Consider the following 27882-nt stretch of genomic DNA (forward strand, 5'->3'; position numbering starts at 1 on the left):
CCAACACCATCAACAGTGTCCTCCACCGCGCTCCTGCGCAGGCGCCCTTTGTTCTATCCTGCTGAGAGCAAAGTCCTGTAATGCGCAAAGAGGCCAAAGAGCGCCGATGACCCAGACCCAGAAGTACAGCTGGTGCATGCGCATTACAGAACTTTGCCCTCAGCAGAACAGAACAAAGTGCGCCTGTGCAGGAGCGTGATTGGGGGCGCTGTGTGGATGACGTAGGATGGGTCATGCGCATGAAGCAGGGCAGGAGGACGGCGATTGTGGGGATAGAGATGACTGAATGAGGTCCTATACCAGTGCTCCCCAACTCCGGTCCTCAAGAGCCACCAACAGGTCATGTTTTGAGGATTTCCTTAGTATTGCACAGCTCATTGAATGCTTGCCTGTCCAGGTGATGCAATTATCATCTGTGCAATACTAAGGAAATCCTGAAAACATGACCTGTTGGTGGCTCTTGAGGACCGGACTTGGGGAACACTGTCCTATGCAGTCAGTCACTCTGAAAAGTTATCACAATAAGTATGCCAGCCTCATAAGGAGAGATCTACCGTATTTAACAATGAATGCAGTTTGTATTGTGAAATCTGGTGATGACGGATGCACTTGTTTTGTTTTAATCTGATAGCCACATTTCTTTTTAAGTGCCAATATCTCTTTGACTCAACTATCTGTTAACGATAAATGGCAGGCTTATGCCACCTCCGGCCAATAAATCGTCACATGAGGCTTTACAATCATATAAGTTTGGTTTGCCTCTAATAACTTAAAGGGTTATTCTTGTGATAAATAGTTAAAATTGCTAAATTATTGTAAAAACAAAAAATATATATCACAATTGCTAAAAAAAGAACACAAAAATCAATTGTGTATAAAAAAATGTACATTCTCCTGTCTTTCCTTTCACTTCTTTTTCTAGCCACTTTTTTTTTTAACCCCTTAATGACCGCCAATACGTCTTTTAACTGACCTGAGATATAAGAGAATAGCCTCCCCATACAGATGACAATCCAGCAGCTGTGGGCTGTACACTATAGCTGACAACTTGCTGGATCAGCCACGATCAGTATTTGCACCATCTAAATCTGTTTAACCCCTTAGATGCTGCTGTGAATAGTGACTACATCATTATAAATGGTTAACAGAGTGTGGGGGCTTCTTCTTTGTCACAATTGGTGTCCTCAGATCATGATTTTGTGGTCCTGATGTTTGCCATGGCAATTCATGACCAAATAGTGGCCTTAGAGTCTGACTGCTGTAGTAATCTGTTTAGAAGTTAGCAACACTTAGGTGGTAAAAATACACATTTTCATTTCTGTCATACCACTTTGCATTAATTCCTGTAAAGCACCTGAAGGGTTAATAAACTACCTGACAGCAGTTTTCAATATGTTTAGGGGTGCTGTTTTTAAAATGGTATCACGTTTGTGGGTTTCCCAATATATGGGACCCCTAAAGTCACTTCAAACATGGATAAGTCCCTAAAAAAATAAATTTTGTAAATTTCTTTGAAAAAAATGAAAAATTGCTGCTACATTTTTAAACCTCCTAAAATGCTAACAAAATAAAATAAAATTTTACAAATGGTGCTGATGTAAAGCAGACATGTGGGAAATGTTATTTATTAATGGTTTGCTGTTGTATGACTATCTGGATTAAAGGGATAATCATTCAAATTTAGAAAATTGCTAATTTTTTAACATTTTTCTCAAATTTTTGATATTTTTTATAAACACAAAAAATGTTGAACAAAATTTACCATTATCATAAAGTATAATGTGTCATGAAAAAAACAATCTCAAAATCACTGGGATTTGTTGAAGCGTTGCAGAGTTATTACCACATAAAGTGACACTGGTCAGATTTCAAAAATTTGGCTCGGTCACTAAGGGGTTAATTTACATATGACCCACTTGTAACACCACAAAATGAATACAGACCTCAGACACAACAATTCATATAGATTTAGACCCTAAAATATGCTGAAATATCAGATCCTAAAATAAATTCACACCTTAACCCCTTCATGACCCAGCCTATTTTGACCTTAAAGACCTTGCCGTTTTTTGCAATTCTGACCAGTGTCCCTTCATGAGGTAATAACTCAGGAACGCTTCAATGGATCCTAGCGGTTCTGAGATTGTTTTTTCGTGACATATTGGGCTTCATGTTAGTGGTAAATTTAGGTCAATAAATTCTGTGTTTATTTGTGATAAAAACGGAAATTTGGCGAAAATTTTGAAAATTTCGCAATTTTCACATTTTGAATTTTTATTCTGTTAAACCAGAGAGTTATGTGACACAAAATAGTTAATAAATAACATTTCCCACACGTCTACTTTACATCAGCACAATTTTGGAAACAAAATTTTTTTTTGCTAGGAAGTTATAAGGGTTAAAATTTGACCAGCGATTTCTCATTTTTACAACGAAATTTACAAAACCATTTTTTTTAGGGACCACCTCACATTTGAAGTCAGTTTGAGGGGTCTATATGGCTGAAAATACCCAAAAGTGACACCATTCTAAAAACTGCACCCCTCAAGGTGCACAAAACCACATTCAAGAAGTTTATTAACCCTTCAGGTGCTTCACAGCAGCAGAAGCAACATGGAAGGAAAAAATGAACATTTAACTTTTTAGTCACAAAAATGATTTTTCAGCAACAATTTTTTTATTTTCCCAATGGTAAAAGGAGAAACTGAACCACGTACGTTGTTGTCCAATTTGTCCTGAGTACGCCGATACCTCATATGTGGGGGTAAACCACTGTTCGGGCGCACGGCAGGGCTTGGAAGGGAAGGAGCGCCATTTGACTTTTTGAATGAAAAATTGGCTGCACTCTTTAGCGGACACCATGTCACATTTGGAGAGCCCCCGTGTGCCTAAAAATTGGAGCTCCCCCACAAGTGACCCCATTTTGGAAACTAGACGCCCCAAGGAACTTATCTAGATGCATAGTGAGCCCTTTAAACCCCCAGGTGCTTCACAAATTGATCCGTAAAAATGAAAAAGTACTTTTTTTTCACAAAAAAATTCTTTTAGCCTCAATTTTTTCATTTTCACATGGACAACAGGATAAAATGGATCCTAAAATTTGTTTGGCAATTTCTCCTGAGTACACCGATACTTCACATGTGGGGGTAAACCACTGTTTGGGCACATGGTAAGGCTCGGAAGGGAAGGAGCGCCATTTGACTTTTTGAATGAAAAATTATCTCCATCGATAGCGGACACCATGTCGCGTTTGGAGAGACCCTGTGTGCTTAAACATTGGAGCTCCCCCACAAGTGACCCCATTTTGGAAACTGGACCCCCCAAGGAACTTATCTAGATGCCTAGTGAGCACTTTAAACCCTCAGGTGCTTCACAAATTGATCCGTAAAAATGAAAAAGTACTTTTTTTTCACAAAAAATTTATTTTCGCCTCAATTTTTTCATTTTCACATGGGCAATAGGATAAAATGGATCCTAAAATTTGTTGAGCAATTTCTCCCGAGTACGCCGATACCTCATATGTGGGGGTAAACCACTGTTTGGGCACACGGCAGGGCTCGGAAGGGAAGGCGCGCCTTTTAACTTTTTGAATGGAAAATTAGCTCCAATTGTTAGCGGACACCATGTCGCATTTGGAGAGCCCCTGTGTGCCTATGCAATGGAGCTCCCCCACAAGTGACCCCATTTTGGAAACTAGACCCCCCAAGGAACTTATCTAGATGCATACTGAGCACTTTAAACCCCCAGGTGCTTCACAGAAGTTTATAATGCAGAGCCATGAAAATAAAAAATAATTTTTCTTTTCTCAAAAATGATTTTTTAGCCTGGAATTTCCTATTTTGCCAATGGTAATAGGAGAAATTGGACCACAAATGTTGTTGTCCAGTTTGTCCTGAGTATGCAGATACCCCATATGTGGGGGTAAACCACTGTTTGGGCGCACGGCAGGGCTCAGAAGGGAAGGCACGCCATTTGGCTTTTTAAATGGAAAATTAGCTCCAATCATTAGCGGACACCATGTCGCGTTTGGAGAGCCCCTGTGTGCCTAAACATTGGAGATCCCCCACAAATTACCCCATTTTGGAAACTAGACCCCCAAAGGAACTAATCTAGATGTGTAGTGAGCACTTTGAACCCTCAAGTGCTTCACAGAAGTTTATAACGCAGAGCCATGAAAATAAAAAAAAAAAATTATTTTCTCAAAAATGAATTTTAGCCCGCAATTTTTTATTTTCCCAAGGGTAACAGGAGAAATTTGACCCCAAAAGTTGTTGTCCAGTTTCTCCTGAGTACGCTGATACCCCATATGTGGGGGTAAACCACTGTTTAGGCACATGCTGGGGCTCGGAAGTGAAGTAGTGACGTTTTGAAATGCAGACTTTGATGGAATGCTCTGCGGGCGTCACGTTGCGTTTGCAGAGCCCCTGATGTGGCTAAACAGTAGAAACCCCCCACAAGTGACCCCATTTTGGAAACTAGACCCCGAAAGGAACTTATCTAGATGTGAGGTGAGCACTTTGAACCCCCAAGTGCTTCACAGAAGTTCATAACACAGAGCAGTGAAAATAATAAATACGTTTTCTTTCCTCAAAAATAATTTTTTAGCCCAGAATTTTTTATTTTCCCAAGGGTTACAGGAGAAATTGGACCACAAAAGTTGTTGTCCAGTTTCTCCTGAGTACGCTGATACCCCATGTGTGGGGGTAAACCACTGTTTGGGCACACGTGGGGGCTCAGAAGGGAAGTAGTGACTTTTGAAATGCAGACTTTGATGGAATGGTCTGCGGGCGTCACATTGCGTTTGCAGAGCCCCTGGTGTGCCTAAACAGTAGAAACCCCCCACAAGTGACCCCATTTTGGAAACTAGACCCCCAAAGGAACTTATCTAGATGTGTGGTGAGCACTTTCAACCCCCAAGTGCTTTACAGAAGTTTATAACGCAGAGCCGTGAAAATAATAAATACGTTTTCTTTCCTCAAAAATAATTTTTTAGCCCAGAATTTTTTATTTTCCTAAGGGTTACAGGAGAAATTGGACCACAAAAGTTGTTGTCCAGTTTCTCCTGAGTACGCTGATGCCCCATGTGTGGGGGTAAACCACTGTTTGGGCACACGTGGGGGCTCAGAAGGGAAGTAGTGACTTTTGAAATGCAGACTTTGATGGAATGGTCTGCGGGCGTCATGTTGCGTTTGCAGAGCCCCTGGTGTGCCTAAACAGTAGAAACCCCCCACAAGTGACCCCATTTTGGAAACTAGACCCCCCAAGGAACTTATCTAGATATGTGGTGAGCACTTTGAACCCCCAAGTGCTTCACAGACGTTTACAACGCAGAGCCGTGAAAATAAAAAATCATTTTTCTTTCCTCAAAAATGATGTTTTAGCAAGCAATTTTTTATTTTCTCAAGGGTAACAGGAGAAGTTGGACCCCAGTAATTGTTGCGCAGTTTGTCCTGAGTATGCTGGTACCCCATATGTGGGGGTAAACCACTGTTTGGGCACACGTCGGGGTTCGGAAGTGAGGGAGCACCATTTGAATTTTTGAATACAAGATTGGCTGGAATCAATGGTGGCGCCATGTTGCGTTTGGAGACCCCCTGAAGTGCCTAAACAGTGGAAACCCCTCAATTCTACCTCCAACACACCCCTAACCCTTATCCCAACTGTAGCCGTAACCCTAATCACAACCCTAACCCCAACACACCCCTAACCACAACCCTAACCCCAACACACCCCTAACCCTAACCACAACCCTAATTCCAACCCAACTCTAAGGCTATGTGCCAACGTTGCGGATTCGTATGAGATTTTTCAGCATCATTTTTGAAAAATCCGCGGGTAAAAGGCACTGCGTTTTACCTGTGGATTTACCGTGGATTTCCAGTGTTTTTTGTGCGGATTTCACCTGTGGATTCCTATTGAGGAACAGGTGTAAAACGCTGCGGAATCCGCACAAAGAATTGGCATGCTGCGGAAAATACAACGCAGCGTTCCCGCGCGGTATTTTCTGCACCATGGGCACAGCGGATTTGGTTTTCCATATGTTTACATGGTACTGTAAACCTGATGGAACACTGCTGCGAATCCGCAGCGGCCAATCCGCACCGTGTGCACATGGCCTAATTCTAAAGGTATGTGCACACGCTGCGGAAAACGCTGCGGATCCGCAGCAGTTTCCCATGAGTGTACAGTTCAATGTGAACCTATGGGAACCAAAAATCGCTGTACACATGCTGCGGAAAAACTGCACGGAAACGCAGCGGTTTACATTCCGCAGCATGTCACTTCTTTCTGCGGATTCCGCAGCGGTTTTAGAACTGCTCCAATAGAAAATCGCAGTTGTAAAACCGCAGTGAAATGCGCAGAAAAACCGCGGTAAATCCACGATAAATCGGCAGCGGTTTAGCACTGTGGATTTTTCAAATCCGCTGCGGAAAAATCCGCATAGGACCAGAATACGTGTGCACATACCGAAACCCTAACCCTAGCCCTAACCCTACCCTAACCCTAACCCTAGCCCTAACCCTACCCCTACCCCTAACCCTAGCCCTAACCCTACCCCTACCCCTAACCCTACCCCTAACCCTACCCCTAACCCTAACCCTAGTTCTTACCCCAACCTTAGTGAAAAAAAAAAAAATTCTTTCTTTTTTTTATTGTCCCTATCTATGGGGGTGACAAAGGGGGGGGTCATTTACTATTTTTTTTATTTTGATCACTGAGATAGGATATATCTCAGTGATCAAAATTCACTCTGGAACGAATCTGCCGGCCGGCAGATTCGGCGGGCGCACTGCACATGCGCCCGCCATTTTGGAAGATGGCGGCGCCCAGGAAAGAAGACGGACGGACCTCGGGCGGCCAGGTAAGTATAAGGGGGGGAGATCAGGGCACGGGGGGGGGCGTCGGAGCACGGGGGGGTGGATCGGATCATGGGGGGGGGTGGATCGGAACACGGGAGGGAGGATTGGAGCACGGGGAAGGATTGGAGCACGGGGTGAGGGATCGCTGTGCGGGGGGGGTGGATCGGAGCACGGGGGGGGGGGTCGCTGTGTGCGGGGGGGGGATCGGAGTGCGGGGGGGTTTGATTGCAGCACAGGGGGTGTGATTGGTGCACGGGGAAGCGGACAGGAGGACGGGGGAGCGGAGCACAGGACGGAGGGGAGCGGACCACAGATCGGGGGGGTGGGGGGGCGATCGGAGGGGTGGGGTGGGTGCACATAAGTGTTTCCAGCCATGGCCGATGATATTGCAGCATCGGCCATGGCTGGATTGTAATATTTCACCAGTTTTTTAGGTGAAATATTACAAATCGCTCTGATTGGCAGTTTCACTTTCAACAGCCAATCAGAGCGATCGTAGCCACGAGGGGGTGAAGCCACCCCCCCTGGGCTAAACTACCACTCCCCCTGTCCCTGCAGATCGGGTGAAATGGGAGTTAACCCTTTCACCCGGCCTGCAGGGACGCGATCTTTCCATGACGCATATGCTGCGTCATGGGTCGGAATGGCACCGACTTTCATGACGCAGCGTATGCGTCAAAGGTCGGGAAGGGGTTAAAACAAGACCGTTGAATCAAAAGTGGATTTTAACGAGGGCAATTTTCACAACTGAGAATAGATGGGCAGTAATAATAACTTTCTTGTTTGCAAAACAATCTTCCTTATTAAGTAGTTATGTACAATTCGGTCCCATATTACAGTGTCCTTACTTATGCATAGTGACATCCCTTATTATATAGTGTCCTAGCTTAAGCTGAGTTGCACTACTATTATAGTGTCTTCCCTTATGTGTAACTCTGTCTCTTATTACATTGTGTTCTCCATTATGTATAGAGCCAATCCTTATCAGTGTACTACTGATCCATAGCAACAAAAGAAAATTCGGGCTATAAGCCCAAGCCAGCTCACCAACTTCGGCCACAGGTTCATGGGACTCCGTCCGGCTCGACGTGAAACAGCAGTAAATGGAAGGTTAGTATCACAGCTCCGGAAAACAAATTCTTTATTTGTAGATAGCTTAAAACATAATGTGTGGCACGATCCTCAGAAAGTGGATGTGCACATGAGTAGCAACAGTTCAGCGACGCGTTTCGATCTATGATGATCTTTTTCACGTCCACTTTCTGAGGATCGTGCTGCACGTTTAAAGCTATCTACAAATAAAGAATCTGTTTTAAGGAGATGGGATACCAACCTTCATTTACTGCTGGTTCATGTTGTATTTTATTAAACTGTGTTGTCCTTTATTACATACTGATGCTGCCCTGTGTAGTTTGCATTAGTTTAGGGCATACATGTCAAACTCTTGCCCGAGACCTAAATCTGGTCCACAGAGTGATTATAATTTTGTCTGGGATAAAGTCACCGCCCAACTCTGCAGATGCCGATACGGTTGAAAGCAATTATGGAAGCGGTCCACTTCCTCAAAATGATTCTCCCTCTGTGTCTGACATCTCAGCGCAGAGGACGCAAGAACGTCTCTATTTCACGACCACTTTGCCGAGCAGTGAAAAGCTTCAGTGCACTGGCTGCCGAGACCAAAGCAGTGGGGGAATGAGGAGAGTTTTTTTTTAATGTGGCGCCCATTATACTACATGAAGGACTATGTGGGGCCCATTATTCTGTATGGAGGATTATGCAGAGCCATTATTCTGTATCGAGGACTATGTGGGGTCATTATTCTATATGGAGCACTATGTAGGGTCATTATGAATGGAGGACTATATGAGGCACATTGTACTGTATAGAGGACTATGTGGGGTTTATTATTCAGTATGAAGTATTGTGGAGCTCATTATACTGTATGCAGGAATATGTGGGACCCATTAAACTGTATGGAGGACTATATGAGGCCCATTATACTGTGTGCAGGGCTGTATGGGGCTCACAGTTGGGACATCATACTATGTTGGGGGTCATCATACTTTTCTGGGCAGATTACAGTAGGGTCATCATACTGTGTGTTTGGAGGATACTGTGGAGAAATTCACTGTGGGGGTATCATACTGTGATTGGGGGGCACATTTCTTGGCATCATGCTTTATAGGGGCAATAAAATAGGAATCTAGGAGCTTCAATAGAAGGAAAATTACTTTGTAAGGGAAGAAAAGTTATGAGATATGCTCTTCTGTGAACCCACTGAATGTTAAGGTTCTTTTTCTTGGGGGTGGGGGACCCAGTTAGAACTTGTGCTATGGGGCCCTATGATATCTATGTATGCCCGTGTTCGCAAGGAAATGCCCAATGCTCTGGTTATGTGATCTGACTCAAGATCTATTAATTGAAATGTACTTCGTTCTTGGGACAACCCCTATACGTTTTATCCATATGAAAAGGTTCATCTTTATTTTTGCAAAATAAAAAAATTGGACATTTTTTTCATAAATATCAAGTCTGGCCAGCAACTTCGTCCAAGTTTTTATAATTTTGGTTCTCTGTGTGTTTGAGTTTTGATGTCCCTGGTTTAGGTTGTGATGCTTATTCATCTTGAGGAAACAAGTGCAGCAAGTTGGGCAATGTATAACGAAAACATGTTATGATTGCTGCTTTTCCCCTACCTCTTCATGGTCTCCCAAATGTGCACCTGTGTGTTCCTAAGGCTACTTTCACACTTCTGTCCTTTTGCCTCCGTCGCAATCCGTCGTTATGGGCAAAAAACGGATCCTGCAAACGTGCTTGCAGGATGCTTTTTTTGCCCATAGACTTGTATTAGTGACAGATTGGCACACGTCGCATCCGTTGTGCGACGGATCCATCGTGTTTTGGTGGACGCAACACACAAAAAAAGTTCAATGTAACTTTTTTTGTGCGACGTGTCCACCATTTTCGACCGCGCATGCGCAGACGAATCTCCGCCCCCTCCTCCCCGCTCATCACAATGGGCAGCGGATGCGTTGTAAGACTGCATCCGCTGCCCATGTTGTGCTAAATTTAGCACAACGTCCGTCGGTACGTCGGGCTGACGGTTTGCGACGGCCTCGTACCGACGGAAGTGTGAAAGTAGCCTTACATGACTGTTGCATGCCTTGTTACTTGACATGCGACCTATTACGTGACCAGGAAAGGGTTCAGTGTGAATTGCCCAAGGCCCTGGATCTTCTCAATCAAAAGTAAATACCGATCTCGATATCTTAAAATTAATCTTAAATTTAAAGACCCTCAACTCTCATAGCATGCTGTTTCCTTCACTCTGTGCTCGATGTCCAGAGGCTAGCTCCATTCTGTATACATCTAAACTTTTTATTATTATTTTGCATTGCTTATACAGTGATATAATATTCTGCAGCATTTTAGATTCATTATCATTGCTGACCCCATTGGAGCTCACAATCTAGATTCCCTATCTGTATGTCTTTGGAGTGTTGGAGGAAACCGGAGAACCCGGAGGAAACCCACGCAAACACGGGGAGAACATACAAACTCCTTGCAGATGCTGTCCTTGGTAGGATTTGAACCCAGGACCCCAGTGCTAACCACTGAGCCACCGTAATTGTATAAACCTACAATTATAGAATTAAATGATATAGCAACAAATAATTGGTTGAAACAAAACCTTAAACCCAAAACCTGAAACTTAAACCACAAAAGTATAGGCAATGCTGTACAACGCCATGTAATACATATTGCCAGCAAGGTACACAAAACAGCCAAGGAATGTGGTTTAATACAAATTATTGGTATTGTTTATGGATATACCTCTGTAGAAATAGAACTTCTGACCTCAATTTAAAGTAAAATAATATTAATTTATGTCCAGTTACCACAGTTAACAGCAATGTGCCTTGGGCAAGACACAGATAATGTCTGAGAAAGTTACAGATGCGTTGACCACACAGTCAAGGGAAAATAGATCTAATACTTACTCCCAAATCATGTGACCACCAACAGTAATTGTGGTTATGCTAAGTGGCTTTTAAGGTCTTGCAATCAATCTGGGGAAGATGATGTGGAAATGTTTTTTGCCTCGCTTAAATCACAATAATATTAGTGACAGAAGCAAACGAGGAATAAGCTGGATAATTGCTGAAGATGTAGGAATCGGTAGTTATGATAGACAGCAGCGATCACACAAATAAGCAGACTTTAACCCCTTAGTGATGGAGCCAGTTTTAACCTTAAAGAGGTTGTTCTCTTTCAGATCATGGTTGACCCCGGTTGCAGTTTGTTTAAAAATAATCCGTGTTGTATTGCTTTTCCCCAGGTCGATCAGCTGCTGCTCCTATGAGTTCGTGAAGAAAAACAAATTTTTACCACTAAATTGTTATATTAGCTGCAAAGTTATCATTTTCACAAGGGATAATTGGAGAAAATGGATCCCTCAATTTTGTTACGCAATTGCTCCTGAACGCGGTAATACCCCAAAGTCATCGGATACTACTGCTTTGCCACAAGGCCGGGCTCAGAAGAAAGGAGTGACATTTGATTTGTGATATGCAGATCATGCTAGAATAGTTTGCTGGTGCCATTTGTACAGCCTTTATGCGACCAGTAACATATTTTTCAGTTGACAGACCGGCGTGAGGGCTTGATTTTTGCAAAATGACTTGGATAAACTCTCTTAAGCCGTCTATATGGGCATGTACATCATAGGAAGCTGAATAAAACGATACATCGATATCTGCAATCTGATGTCTTATTCCAGCAAAATCCATAATATGTGAATAAACTGCTAAGATCTATGGGCTGGACACTGATCTCTCGGAGAATCTGCCTCCAGAGCTTATTTTAAATTAAAGACTGCGTTACCAGTGTGAAACATATATTGGTTACCAGTGTGAAACATGTATCTAACACAGAACATGAGAACTGACCTTTGTGTCTTTACAGACACATTTGCTGCAGGTCTCACAGCTCTGCTGCCTCTGAGATGGAAGCTGAGAGGAACCTGCAGATGTGTCAGGTATAATCAAACACAGCTCTGCAGTGAGATCAGGAGAGCAGAGAGTGGCCATTGCACATCACACTGGTAACATCTCCTTTTATTTAAAAAAAAAATTAAAATAAGACATTTGATCGCAGATATCAAGGTAATATGTTATTCAGTTTCCTATGACCTACATGCCCATATAGACCACTTAAGAGCTGACTGATTGGTATTGATTTGTATGCAATATTTTAAGAATCCAGCAGTAATCTTTGATGAGACATAAAAGTGGCTTACTCACACAGAATGCATTGAATATTGTTCAAGGATACAGACTATAAAAGGTTCAGAATAGGAACTAAAAAGGGAAAAGTTTGTTTTGTTACTTACCTCCCCTTGGTTAAGCATTGGACACTGTGTCCTCTGTCTTCTCATACCAGATCCCCAGGCTATTCCAGTAGATTTGGCAACTCAATAAGTTCCGTGATAACACTCTGCCATGCAATATAGACTGCGCAGGTGGCGAGAAACCACTTGAGTATTTAGGTAGCAGGTGTCCAAACTGCTACTCTGCATCCGGCCACATTGAAGTTCCTCACTGCTGGGTCAACTCCGCTATACCAGCTCTGCCTCAGTGAACTGTTACTGACTCAGCACTGCTACACCGATTCCTCACCACTGATTCAACTTTGCTAAACTGAACTGAGTTGTTTACTCAGCTCTGCTACTTTGGTTCCTTATCGTTGAGCTTAATCTGCTTCACCAGTTACTGTGACTCTTATTCTGCGACTCCAGTTGCATTGTTCCAGTTTGGCTACTTCTGCCCCAAAATTGCAACTTGGTAACCCGGCTGCCACAATGCCACCCATCCGTGCTTTGTAAGAACTGCTGACTGGACTAAAAGCTTTGTGATTCCACCTCTTCATAGATGTAACAGTGGAATTCGAGACACACAAAGTTTTGATTTAATTTCTTGAGTGTTTCTGTGTAATGTTATTTCTTACTGCATACCTTTGTGTAGATTAATCTTTGTGGGGTCACAGCATTTTATCTTAATTAACCAGACGTCTATTTTCAGCAAGCCAGGAGGAATAGACTTATTTATATGTTGACTTTTGAATTTATGTGTTTTTTTTCTTCAGTTGGACAAGAGTCTGAAATGTTGACTCTTCTTTCATGCAGTGTCATTGAACAATGATGTTTGATGATATGCTAATTACACATTGTCCAGGCCAGCTAGTTTGTTGACCAGCAAATGCTGGTGAAGGAGTTAATAGAGATGAGCAAGTGTACTCGTTGCTTGGGTTTTCCCGAGCATGCTCGGGTGACCGGCCCCCTGAAGAAGCCGACACGAAACGTGTGTTGGGGATACGGCATGGACCCTCTTGATGCCATGCAGTGGGTAAGAGCTCAGGGGTGGGATTGATTGGCATATTATGATTTCTGAGCCTCAGAGAAGGGCCAAGTGAGTATTTATATGGATTACTCTGCCCATATGTATGCCTGCCCAAATATGCACTATGCACTTTATTGTTACTTGGTTTTGGTATCATAAGAATCCCCCACTGTTCTGTCTGTGCTACTCTAGCTCCCCTTACTGAATTAGTTTGTTATTTTTTGGTTTTCTGATTTCAATTGTGTATATAACTTTTGTGATGTATGGTACAATAACATTTATAACTTTTTAATGAATATGGACGTGTACTCCATTGTCTCGGTTATATGGATCTAGGATATGGGAGTGTCCTAAAAATAATTTCTCAAGATCTAATTTTTTGGCTCTTCCATTTGGTTATGAGCATGCATTTGAGATCTAGGCTTACATTTTCCATTTTGGGTTCTTTATAATATCTTATAATGTGAATGTAACATGCAGCACAACTTTCATGCCATGTGATGGCCATAAAAATTAGCTATTTAAAAAACTAAAAAAAGATAAATATAGTTTAGCTTTATCATTTTGCTTTAACCTTTGTGAAATTCGAACTGCAAAATACATGTTAATAAGAAATATAAAGCTCATAACCAGACAAACGATTGTCTGCATCATTTACTATAACAATTAATAGGTTCATCCGTGCAATTGCTGTATGGCTCTCCTTCCTTTGCCGATTATGGCCACAGATTTAGAATTTTGGCTAACAGTTACTGATGAACCATGGCCACAGCTGCACCTACGGCGGCATCCACATCATTTCCATAGACTATAGGGAATGGGAAGTATTTCTCCACCTCTTGCTTTAAGGCAGAGTTTCTAGCCAAGGCACTTCCGCTGCCAATGATTCGCCTAATCCCCGACTCTCTCAGACGATGGGATGGTAGCATGGAATGAATGTTGTGAATAATGCCGCGGCACAGTGCTCGGGTCACATGGCCAAGTGACAGGTCCGCAGATGTCAGGTCTGTAACAGAAGCTCGACAATCTGGAGAATGCCTCTCTCCAAAGAGTGTAGGGCAGATGGTAAGATGAGCGTCACTGACAGACAAAGCAGCACTGATCACCCTTGAGTATATATTGGAGTCAGAAGTTTCAAGACCTGTGAAGAAAAAAAAAAATAGGTGAAAGATGGAATCTCGGGTTTCTTCAGATGCATATTCAAGAGTCAGATCACCCACTGGATAATGCAAAAAAGTAAATGGAATAGATTGTGTACGGCGGCACGACTTTCCAATAACCAGGTTAAGGTAGGCTGGATTTCCACATGTGGGATCATATGTTCATCCTGGAGAGAAGTGCAGATGCAGGTATCTGGCAATGGCTCATCCAGATGCAGTAAAAATACTTAGCTGGATAATCTGAGTGTGCTTTCACACTGATATTATGTGTATGCCCAGTTTAAAGGGGTATTCCAATTTCATAAAGTGATGGCATTTATTGCTAGGATCTGACTCTTCCCTGTGCCGCTCTGGCTCCACTCCGTCATCTAGTGGCCGCAGCCACTGACCAACTGGAAAGTCAGAGCTAAGGTTCTGTCTCTCACAGACTTACATTGAGACGTGATTAGTGATGAGCGAGTGTACTCGTTGCTCGGGTTTTCCCCGAGCACGCTCGGGTGACCTCCGAGTATTTAGGACTGCTCGGAGATTTAGTTTTCCTCGTGGCAGCTGAATGATTTTCAGCTAGTAGCCAGGCTGAGTACATGTGGGGGTTGCCTGGTTGCTAGGGAATCCCCACATGTAATCAAGCAGGCTAGTAGCTGTAAATCATCCCGCTGCTGTGATGAAAACTAAACCTCCGAGCAGTCATAAATACTCGGAGGTCACCCGAGGAATGAGTATACTCGCTCATCACTAGACGTGACGTCGGGCTCTCCCAGCAAAAATTGGAGCGATCAGGCAGGTTACAAACAGCAGAAAATGACCAGAGCAGCACCGATAACTGAAGAAGATGGCAACTGGTAAGTATATTGCTATGGGCAGAGAACTTACATTTGGGATAGCACTCCGGTAGTGAAATAAAAGAAAAATGCTGGCGTGGTGGTGTAATTCAGGAGTGCTTACAGAAAAGGTGCTGAAAAACAGTGCAGTGGATGCTAGACCACCCCAAAACTGTATCCCCATCATTCTCATCATCAGACCCTAGTGATTTACCATCACTTATAGGAGACAGTGGAAATACTTCTTTAATTGCCAGTAAAAGATTGGCAGTAACAAAGGGGGATCCAGTTCCTCTACTTAAGACTTTGCCAACCATAAATTATCCTTCTCCTCATATTGAATTTTCAATATTTCTGTCCGTTTAAACCAATAACTATCCAGATAACAGAAAGAGACAAGGCTGGGGATTCTTTAAACAACTTGAAATCTGTGGATCGATTAAACAAGTAAAAAAAAATTAAAAAGAAGGTCCACATTTTATTAAACACCCTGTTTCATTAAAAGCCCCCATATACATTAGAATAAAGGCCCTGCATTAGGAATAACACAATATATATGTTACTCAGTGTCCATGCTTCATGGAGGGAGTAAAGGTTGATCTTTCTCTGGGTCATATTTGGGAGGGCTGGTGGTGCCATCTGTCCAATGACACTAGAATAACAATTCTTTACGAGAACTACACCAGATTTTTGGGCAAAAAACAGGGGACAAATTTGTCAGATGAATCTAAAGGTAAAATTAATGGCTACACTACAGACTACTTCCAATACTATACACATATGTTGTAAAAAACGTATCAACCAAATACCCTGTTTTTTACATCTTTTTACTAGCACTTGCGGATTACTGATATTTTTTGAAACTGAGTGTTTTGGTTCTACTATGCTCTTTTGTGTCTTCAAGTTTCTTAGTGGTGTGTGAACATGTTCCTACAGACTTGTTCACTGTGCAAGTAGCCCATGTGTTCCTGTTTCCATATGTTGTAAGGGGTATTCCTATCTGAGTAAGTGATGGCATATAACAAGAATATACTGTCATTAATCACAAATATATGCCATTACTTAATGATCGCTGGGTGGCCCCAGTGACCCCCCCATTGATCCTGAGACCACACAGCTACTTCATTTGGACAAAGGCTCTCTGTGCCTCCTGCTGCATCAGGCTACATACAAGTGAATGGGGCAAGATGCCGTGCCCTGCAGAACCTAGGAGCCACGAACCTGGCTGTGAAGAGCAAAACAGAAGCGGACGTAGGGCCACTACTTCTTCATTCTCAAGATCATTGAGTTGGACCCTCAGTAACGTCCAGTTGTCTGGTGCATCAGATGTTGGTTCTAGAACTGGATCAAAAACAACCCGTGCAGGATTTTCTTACCCAGTCATTGACGTCAGACTGGTACCAAACTTTGGCAACAGATGTGTCTGGCTCAGGGATAAAATAAATAACTGGGCACAGCCGATGGATGGAAACTCAGACTAAGGTCTCGCTCAAACTTGCATATAATCAGTCCTGTTCTCATCCAGAAAAGTGTGATTTTTTTCTCACTTGTCATCCGCGTGAAATCCGTTTTTTTACTCATCAGCTATGAATCTTTTACAGGACCATTTACAGTTTCTTATGCTACAAAGGTGTAATGTATCCACAAAAATCGGACACCACTGATGGTCCGTACGGCGTGCAATTATTTTCTCGCAGTGTCCAATTTCGGAGTGAAGTCTCAGCAAGCTGCAGTTTTTTTCTCATGCCGAATACATGTTAGAAAAAATTACGCAGATCTGCACTGCCTCATTAACATTTGTAATCGCATTGCAGTTGTCCAATTTATACGCCAGTGTGAGCGAGCCCTAAGGAGAGAATACCCCTTTAGGTTTTGCAGATAAAAGTTCCAATTTACAGAACTTGAATTTCATTGACTTTTAGATGTAAAATCTGTTGTCACAAATAGAGAAACCCACAGAAAAGCTTTTTTTCATCCAGAAAAATATCAGAATGCAGTCAATGTCTTCACAACAAATCAGCTAATGAGTTCAGGAAATGGGAGACGTCTTGAGACCAGATTGCACTTATCTAATTGTGTTAGATTCCTTCCATGTTACAAGTAGGTCTCTGAGTACATCACCAGCTTCCGTCTACCAAAAAAGCTTCAATTTTAGCTTTTCTCATATATCCAGAAAATATACTTAATCGCGAACCGGTCACTCTGACCGACCTATAGAAATAATGCATCATTAGATCATGGTAACGGAGATATGCTGGTGGGTGTGAATACACCCCTACTCCTCCCAAAGGGCCAAACAGAGGAATGGTGATAAGAAACCTTCTGTGTCATTACAAGCAGTGATCTATTTCAAGTATTTATTTCTGTTAATGTTGATGATTATGGCTTACAGCCAATGAAAACCCAAAAGCCATTATCTCAGGAAATTAGAATACTTTATAACACCAGCTTGAAAAATGATTTCAAAATCCGAAATGTTGGCCTCCTGAAATGTATGTTCTGTAAATGCACTGAATACATGGATGAGGGAGAACGGCTGGGAATATAAACTACAAATAAAACTATAAAAAGGGCCTGCACACCTGTGATATCTTTCACAGATCGGTTTTAATTAGAGCCACAATGGCACATGGAGAGGTAAATTAAAGGATGTAGGGTCCGTCCATCGAGGTCGTCTTGTCTTGTTGGTGGGCTTCTACAATTTTTGATTTATAAAAACAACAACAAAAAAAAAGAAAAACAGTTATCTAAGAACCTTACATTTTCTTACCTGTATAGCAATAGTTAGGTTCATGTATTCATCAATTGCAGTGTGCTCATGAACAGTGAATGTATATATTTGTATATTGGCCACAGCTTATTTGTACCCCTGTACATTAATTTAATATTATAGTTTACGGGCCCGATTTTATGGGTTTTTTTTTATCTTGACCGACACATTTAACGACTAATGGGTTGTTGCAAATCAATATTATATATCTAAATATATATATATATATACATATATATATATATATATATATATATATATACACACACATACACACACACGGGCGCCATGTTCTGTGTAGCACTGCGACTTCATACCTAACTCTGCCGTCCACTGAGCCAACATGGTGACAAAGGATGCAAAAACATTTCCTCCATTCAGAGAAGCAGCGACTGCCAAATACCGGTCCTGGAAGTAAGGATAATATGTCACGGCTTCTGCAGGACCAGGATGGTCTTCTGGCTGGAATCCCTCCGGCATGGAGAAGGTCAGCTGGGCAGAAGTGCTGATGTTCAGGACTTACAAATTAGAAAACAAAAAGCAACTGGTGAAAATTGAATTGTGCTATAATTGAATGATATTACAATTTGTAAGACATGAAGGCCTGTACAGCAGAATCAGTGTGTTCTTCCATATTGTCCATATTGAGCACCAGGGGACTAGATTTCGGCTAATAATAATTTGTATGCCCGCACAGAAGATGCGATCATCTGACAAAGAAGCATAATTTGTCACCTAATTTGTGTTTACGCAGTGCAGTGATTGGGAACATTTCTATGAATGCACTGTATGAGGGCCTGAGATTGCGGAGTACGTTTCTTGTCAATATTGCGCTGTTCCATAGAGTGAATGGTGCAACAGAGCACATGTGTGACCACCATTCAATTTGAGTGTGGTACGTGGGGGTCCTAGTGGTCAGACACCCACAATATAACAGAAAATGTGATGACTTTTTCTAACATGAATATGCCTTTAAGTCACTAGAGATAAACGCTCAGTGTAAGGAGTAACATAACTGATAAAGGTTTTTTTCTTAATCATAAAGGGATAACATTTGTAAAATTCTGGTAAAAACAAGTAACTTTTCAATTTACACTGCAATTTCTCAAGAATGCAGGGATTTTTAATTTTGTAATTTACTTCTCGTTGCCGAGATTACCGGTGACCCCTATAAAGTATCAGCAGTGGTCGGTTTCCTAGGTTCTTGCTATACATCCTGCAAGCGCTGCTCTGAACTGGATCCAAGCAACTTCAGTGCTCCTCCATTACTGCACAGACAAACCTGCATAATATAGCAGCATCAAAGAGCACAGTGCCACCATGCCGCTGCCCCGAACTGTCAATCATCAGTAGTGCACCGCCCCCAGCCAAGCAGGAAGGCGGGAACCAGGGGAGCAGTGCACTCCTGAACAGTCATCATGAAAAAAGGTAAACTTTATGGGCCCCGAGTGGTGTAAAACAAACAAAAAAGGTATACTCACCGACGGGGCCGATGCTGCTCCGCTGCACTCTGCGCTGTCCCCCACCACTCTCCTGGCATTAACACCCATTGAGGGAATGTCATGTGATCACAGCAGCCAATCAGCAATGGCCGATCAGCAGCAGCCTTCATATTCCGTACCAATTTTTTCTTTCTGTTGGAATGGCATGAGAAAACTGCAGCTCCTACTGATTGGCTGCAGCGGGCATGTGTCGATCCCCTGCTGGATGTTAATGCCAGGAGGGAAAGTTCAGAGTGCAGAAGACCAGCGCCTGTGCAGTTCATGAGCATAGTTTTATAATTTATTACACTACCTGGGTCTATAAGGTTTAATTTTTATAGCGATGGAGAAACCCTGTAATGTTACAAGAAAAAAAAAACATATAAACTAAAAAGCAGATAAAACCCCAGTATCACTAGAAAGGAACACTCATCCACCATACAGCACTTCAATTTTTTTTTTTTAACTAATTTCCTGGAAAAAAATAATTATGGAGACATGGCTCTCAAGACAATCCTGGAAAGGAACAGACTGACGGTCTATTGTTCGGGGCTGTAATTAATAATTAGATGCAGGCAATGAAGACTTTGTAGGTGCGGTTAGTAAAGTGGTATTCTGGCACACAGCCAGGTTACTATGAACACTGCTAATTCTGACATGGTCACTTACTTCAAGAACACAATTTAAAGGGAACCTGTCACCCCGAAAATCGCGAGTGAGGTAAGCCCACCGGCATCAGGGGCTTATCTACAGCATTCTGTAATGCTGTAGATAAGCCCCCGACGTTACCTGAAAAAGGAGAAAAAGACGTTAGATTATACTCACCCAGGGGCGGTCCCGCTGCTGGTCAGGTCAGATGGGCGTCTCCGGTCCGCTGCGGCGCCTCCTATCTTCTTTCCATGACGTCCTCTTCTGATCTTCAGCCACGGCTCCGGGGCAGGCGTACTTTGCTCTGCCCCCTTGAGGGCAGAAGATAGTACTGCAGTGCGCAGGCGCCGGAAAGGTCAGAGGCCCGGCGCCTGCGCACTGCAGTACTTTGTCTGCACTCAACAGGGCAGACAAAGTACGCCTGCGCCGGAGCCGTGGCTGAAGATCAGAAGAGGACGTCATGGAAAGAAGATAGGAGGCGCCGCAGCGGACCGGAGACGCCCATCTGACCTGACCAGCAGCGGGACCGCCCCTGGGTGAGTATAATCTAACGTCTTTTTCTCCTTTTTCAGGTAACATCGGGGGCTTATCTACAGCATTACAGAATGCTGTAGATAAGCCCCTGATGCCGGTGGGCTTACCTCACCCGCGATTTTCGGGGTGACAGGTTCCCTTTAATCCCAAAAGCAACTGTGTGATCTGGGTCTGTCTTGTCAAGATAACCCCCTGCCATTTGTACATCACAGAAGAGGCTGCGGAGGTACACACAGTTAGGTCCAGAAATATTTGGGCAGTGACCGGATCTTCGTGATTTCAGCTCTGCAGGACACTATTTTAGAGATCTAAAATTAAACCATCTGAAATGCAACTGAAGTGGAGACTTTCAAACGTAATTAAAGGGGTTGAGCAAAAATATCCTGTGAACCGTTTAGGAACTGAAACCATTTTTCTACAAAAAGACTTCTCATTTCAGGGTCTCAAACATAATTGGACAAATTAACTTTACCATAAATAAAATGTCAATTTTTAATACATTGTAGAGAATCCTTTGCAGGCAATGACTGCCGGAAGTCTGGAAGCCATGGACGTCACCAAACGCTGGGTTTCCTCCTTTGTGATGCTTTGTCGGCCTTCACTGCAATGTTCTACTGTACTACTGTTGTTGCTTGTTTGTGAGTCTTTCTGCCTTTTGTTTTAAGCATGTGAATTGCTGCTCGATGGAGCTGAGATCTGGTGATTGTCTCAACCACTGCAGAATATTTTACTTCTTTGCCTTAAACTCCTGAGTTGCTATCGCAGTATGTTTAGGGTCATTGTCCATTTGTACTGTGAAGTGCCGTACAATCAACCTTGCTGTATTTTGTTGAATCGGAGCAGAAAGTATCGTCCTGTACACCTCAGAATTCATCCGGCTGCTTCTGTCTACAGTCACATCATCTATAAACACTAGTGACCCAGCGCCACAGGAAGCCCTGCATGCCTGCGCCATCTCACTGCCTCCACCATGTTGCACAGAGGATGTGGTGTGCTTTGGATCATGAGCCATACCAAGCCTTCATATTTTCTTGTTTCAATGATTGTGGCACAGGTTTGATCTTAGTTTCATCTATCCAAAGAATGCTTTTCCAGAACAGCTTCCAAATACATAGGCCACACCAGGAATGAGCTCCAGACCTTTTACCTGCTTAACTGATGATGAATTAACGAGGGAATAACCCATGCAGTACATTAAAGGGCACCTGTCACCCCCAAAATCGAAGGTGAGTTAAGCCCACCAGCATCAGGGGCTTATGTACAGCATTCTGTAATGCTGTAGATAAGCCCCGAATGTATCCTAAAAGATGAGAAAAAGAGCTTAGATTATACACACCCAGGGGCGTTCCCGCTGCGGTCCGGTCCGATGGGCGTCACGGTCCAGTCCGGCGCCTCCTATCTTCATCAGATGACATCCTCTTCTTGTCTTCATGCTGCGGCTCTGGCGCAGGCGTACTTTGTCGGCCCTGTTGAGGGCAGAGCAAATTACTGCAGTGCGCAGGCGCCGGGAAAAGTCAGAGAGGCCCGGCGCCTGCGCACTGCAGTACTTTGCTCTGCCCTCAACAGGAAAGACAAAGTACGCCGGCGCCAGAGCCGCAGCGTGAAGACAAGAAGAGGACGTCATCGAATGAAGATAGGAGGCGCTGGACCGGACCGCGACGCCCATCATACCGGTACCGCCCCTGGGTGAGTATAATATAACCTGTTTTCTCATCTTTTAGGATACCTCGGGGGCTTATCTACAGCATTCCAGAATGCTGTAGATAAGCCCCTGATGCTGGTGGGCTTAGCTCACCTTCGATTTTGGGGGTGACAGGTTCCCTTTACCCCCGAGGGTGGTTTGCATGTTAATGACCGGGCCAGTTTTTACAATTCTGACCATTGATGAGGTTATAACTCTAGAACGCTTTAACGGATCCTAATGATTCTGATATTGTTTTCTTGTGACATATTGTACTTCATGATAATGGTAACATTTCTTTGATATTACCTGTGTTAATTTGTGAAAAAAAAACTGAAATTTGGCGAATATTTTGAAAATTTCGCAATTTTCAAACTTTGAATTTTTATGCCCTTAAATCACAGAGATATGTCACACAAAATACTTAATAGGTAACATTTCCCACATGTCTATTTTACATCAGCACAATTTTGGAACCAAAATTTTTTTTGTGTTAGGGAGTTAGGCTACGTTCACATTAGCGTTTCCCGACACAGCGTCGGGCGCCGCTGCGGCGACGCATGCGCCCCTATATTTAACATGGGGGCGCATGGACATGCGTTGTGCTGCAATTTGCGACACATGCGTTTTTTTTGCCGCAAGCGTAGGGCGCAGAGGACGCAGCAAGTTGCATTTTTTTGCGTCCATTTTTCGGCAAAAAAGGACGCATGCGTCGCAAAACGCAGCGTTTTAGCGTGCGTTTTGTTGCGTTTTTGTTTGCGTTGTGCGGTGCGTCGCCGACGCAGCCCCGCACAATGCAAATGTGAACGTAGCCTTATAAGGGTTAAAAGTTGACCAGCAATTTCTCATTTTTACAACAGCATTTTTTTTTTTTTTTAGGGACTACATCACATTTGAAGTCACTTTGAGGGGTCTATATGATAGAAAATACCCAAGTGACACCATTCTAAACTGCACATCTCAAGGTGCTCAAAGCCACATTCAAGATGTTTATTAACCCTTCAGGTGTATCACAGGAATTTTTGGAATGTTTAAAAATAAAATAATGAACATAACTTTTTTCACCAAAAATTTAATTCAGCTTCAATTTGTTTTATTTTACCAAGGGGAACAGGAGAAATTGGACCCCAAAAGTTGTTGTAAAATTTGTCCTGAGTGCGCTGATACCCCATATGTGGGGGTAAACCACTGTTTGGGAGCATGGCAGAGCTCAGAAGGGAAGGAGCACCGTTTTGGAATGCAGACTTAGATGGATTGGTCTGCAGGCGTCACGTTGCATTTGCAGAGCCCCTGATGTACGTAAACAGTAGAAACCCCCCACAAGTGACCCCATATTGGAAACTAGACCCCCCAAGGAACTTATCTAGATGTGTTGTGAGAACTTTGCACCCCCAAGTGTTTCACTACAGTTTATAACGCAGAGCCGTGAAAATAAAAAATCTTTTTTTTCCCCACAAAATTTTTTTTTTTAGCCCCCCAGTTTTGTATTTTCCCAAGGGTAACAGGAGAAATTGGACCCCAAAAAGTTGTTGTCCAATTTGTCCTGAGTATGGTGATACCCCATATGTTGGGGTAAACCCCTGTGTGGGTGCACGGCAGAGCTCGGAAGGGAAGGAGCACTGTTTTACTTTTTCAACACAGAAGTGGCTGGAATTGAGATGGGATTCCATGTCGCGTTTGGAGAGCCCCTGATGTGCCTAAACAGTGGAAACCCCCCAATTATAACTGAAACCTTAATCCAAACACACCCCTAACCCTAATCCCAATGGTAACCCTAACCACACCCCTAACCCTAATCCCAACCGTAAAAGTAATCTAAACCCTAACTTTAGCCCCAACCCTAACTTTAGCCCCAACCCTAACCCTCATTCTAACTTTAGCCCCAACCCCAAAAAGCTGAGCACAGCCAGACAGGGAATGAATGAATGATGCACAGCCTCTCCACTTTAATAGTGATAAAAGTGCCACAAAAGTACGATCCCATTGCGTTACTCCGAGGGTCTCAGGGAGGCACGCAGGGAGCCCCCTCCCTGTGCAATGCTTCCCTATGCCGCCGGAACGCTGCGATCATCTTTGATTGCAGTGTGCCGGGGGATAATGTGCCGGGAGCGGTCCGTGACCGCTCCTGGCACATAGTGCCGGATGTCAGCTACGATAGTCAGCTGACACCCGGCCGATCGGCTATGACGTACTACTAAAAAAAAAATAAAAAAAAAAAATGAATGTTCTCATTCACTTTATGCAGTTAATAGCCCTCTGTGTCTGTACTGTTACATACTTAGGCAGTTAACTGGTTCATGCAGCTTTACATGAACACCCGAGCATTACACTATGGCTGGTCCGAATAACTATAGCATTTGTTGCCATCCACCTCTCGTGTCTCCCCTTTTCCTCATAGTTTGTAAGCTTGCGAGCAGGACCCTCATTCCTCTTGGTATCTGTTTTGAACTGTATTTCTGTTATGCTGTAATGTCTATTGTCTGTGCAAGTCCCCTCTATAATTTGTAAAGCGCTGCGGAATATGTTGGCGCTATATAAATAAAAATTATTATTATTTTTATTACTATCCCGTCACTGGGAATTAAGTCACAGGTCACCTCGAAGGGATAATACATCATATGGGATTAAGGGGTTAAAGAGCTTTTGATATAGCTGTCCAATTACTTTTGGCCCCTAAAAAGAGGCAGCTACATGCTAAAGTGCTGTAAATCCTAAACCCTTACTCCAATTAAGAAGTGAATGTCCCAAAATTATAGCTCAGAGTCAGCACCTGAAGCCCGTATTGATTATATAACTGTACTTTGAATATGTTTTGGTAAATGGCTAAAATGCCAAAACTTGCGTCATTGTCCAAATATTTCTGGACCTAACTGTATCTGTATACAGTGCTGGCAACAGCTTTTTATAGGGATAGAGGGGTGCATCTTCTGCGGAGTAGCTGAAACACACGTAAAGGGGTCACACTGAAGCTGTCTGGAGTTTGGGTAACTATGTTCTTCACCTACTATATATCTTGTACTATATAGCCAGGAGTTTTGCAATATGTTTCATCATACTATAATGTGCTTTTTGACAAACAGTGCTACTTTTATAGAGTTGTGCTGACACCTCTTAATCTCTCCGCAGATTATTATACGTGGGTTCTTTCTATTCTACAACTGAGGATACAGAGTACATAGAACTCACTCTTGACACAATTTATGCTCAGTGTTTTTTCCTGTATGGCATGTTTGGCATCTCTGCAATTTTAATTGTTTTTATCTTTTTTGTATCAAAATTTAGTATTTAATTAGTTTTGATTGGAGGACTTTTTTCATCTATAGGCTTCTCTGCAATTAGGGTCCTCTGTGTTACCGATTAGGGCCGCTACAGACTCTTAATGTTGCACCAAATCATTAAAGTGTTCTCCAATGAAAACAAAATAACACCTAGCCACAGAATAGGTGTTAACTTGGTATTCCATGGACATCCAACTGCTCGGACCCGCACTGATTGTCATATACAGGCACTTCTATCACTATTAAAGTGGAGAGGCTGTGCATCATTCATTCTCATTCCCTGTCTGGCTGTGCTCCGCTTTTTATGACAGTCCTGTAGAGAGCAAAAGGAGCAGCGGTCGGGCGTCCAACCTGCCACTTAATTGTAACTGGGAATAAAAGACCCCATTTGAACACCCACCGATCAGCAAGTCATCACCAACCCTCCTATCCTGTGGATAGGTGTTGTGAATTCTGTGGCAGAGCTCCCTCCTGTGGTCACAAGTGGTACTTCGGCTGATCCTCTCTGTGAGCTTCCGTTGCTGGAGGAAAGTGGTACTGCGGCTTCTGAGTTTCCTCCCTCAGGTGATGTCGTGAGGTCGTTAGGTGCTGCTCTACTTAACTCCACCTAATGCTTTGATCCTGGCTTCCTGTCAATGTTCCAGTGTTGGACTTGTTTTTCCCTGGATCATTCCTGTGGCCTGCTGCTCTGCATAGCTAAGTTCTTCTTTGCTATTTGTTTGCTATTTTTTCTGTCCAGCTTGTCTAATTGTTTTGCTGGAAGCTCTGGGACGCAAAGGGTGTACCTCCGTGCCGTTAGTTCGGTACGGAGGGTCTTTTTGCCCCCTTTGCGTGGTTTTCTTTAGGGTTTTGTGAAGACCGCAAAGTTACCCTTCCTATCCTCGCTCTGTTAAGAAAGTCGGGCCTCACTTTGCTGAATCTATTTCATCTCTACGTTTGTCTTTTCATCTTAACTCACAGTCATTATATGTGGGGGGCTGCCTTTTCCTTTGGGGTATTTCTCTGAGGCAAGGTAGGCTTATTTTCTATCTTCAGGCTAGTTAGTTTCTCAGGCTGTGCCGAGTTGCATAGGCAGAGTTAGGCGCAATGCACGGCTGCCTCTAGTGTTGTTTGGAGAGGATTAGGGATTGCGGTCTGCAGAGTTCCCACGTCTCAGAGCTCGTTCTATGATTTTGGGTTATTGTCAGATCACTGTATGTGCTCTGAAAGCTATGTCCATTGTGGAACTGAATTGCCTTTCATAACAGATAGGTGTTTTTATCAAGGAACCTCAATAAAAGGACGAAGCCTAAATTGGCCTTAACCTCACACGTTTTTATGGTTTTCTAAATTTTTGTATTACAGGAGCCATCATTTTCTGTATTTTTTCACTGACAAAGCTTTATGAGGGCTTGTTTTTTGCGAGATGAGCTTTTGCTGATTTTTGGCATTTTATCTTTTTCATTTGCTGCAGTGTTAACTTTATTGTGTGGATCAGCACAATTAGGGCGATACCAAATATGTCACAGTAATTTTGTATATTTATCTCGGTTTGATAAAATTAATTTGTTTCTGCGTGCTCATACTCTGAGAGCCAAGAATGAATCACTACATGAGGGCTTATTTTTGGTGAAACAAGCCGTAGTTTCCACTGGTCCCATTTTTGGCTGCATACAGCTTTGTGTTCCATTCATTTGCAAGAACGGTGAAGAAAAAAAAAAAGAATGGCAATTCTAGCACTGTTTTTTGTATTTTTTGGCGTTCAGCTTGTGATATTCTGAGAGCCATAGCCTTTTTAATTTTTTGGCTCACATTTTTATATCAGGTGCACACTACGGTACATCGTATATGATGCATAAATCCAGATTTATTGCAGTGGAGTAAGTGTATTGCTGTATATCTGTACCTGCATCCGTGCTTTCCTTTAGAGAACTATAAACTGAACACTGAAAATCTCCCAAAGCAACGCCAACTTCTGTCCCCTGAGAGATCCCGCACCATTCATAGGAGGTCTTCCCTGCTATACTCCCCGCATCCACCACAGTCGGGAGGAGACGTAAAGGAAAACCACACGCCTCTAATCTAATAGACAAAAAAAAAAAACAGTGACGAAATCAGAGAAAAGAATCATAAAAAACAAATAAAAATAAAAGCACAATGCATGGCAAAAAGTATCTGGAAGTGGTAGAGAAAAACCAGCATTTCTAGAAGGATGCCCCAAATTTAACAAGACTTAAGGTACCGTTACACTAAACGATTACCAACGATCACG

General features: G+C 42.9%; 1 protein-coding gene across 1 annotated transcript in view; it reads right to left on the reverse strand.

The window, feature by feature from the left end:
• Positions 1-13793: 13793 nt before the first annotated feature.
• Positions 13794-27882, reverse strand: part of SHPK (sedoheptulokinase) — a 45360-nt gene continuing 31271 nt past the window's right edge. The window contains exons 5-7 of the mRNA XM_069761085.1: positions 27517-27692; positions 18327-18527; positions 13794-14399 (exon numbers count right to left, since the gene is read on the reverse strand). Coding sequence (XP_069617186.1) covers positions 14008-14399; positions 18327-18527; positions 27517-27692 — 769 coding nt within the window. The 3' untranslated portion in view covers positions 13794-14007. The remainder of the gene's footprint in view (positions 14400-18326; positions 18528-27516; positions 27693-27882) is intronic.

This window comes from Ranitomeya imitator, chromosome 3, assembly GCF_032444005.1.
Source record: "Ranitomeya imitator isolate aRanImi1 chromosome 3, aRanImi1.pri, whole genome shotgun sequence".
NCBI lineage: Eukaryota > Metazoa > Chordata > Amphibia > Anura > Dendrobatidae > Ranitomeya > Ranitomeya imitator.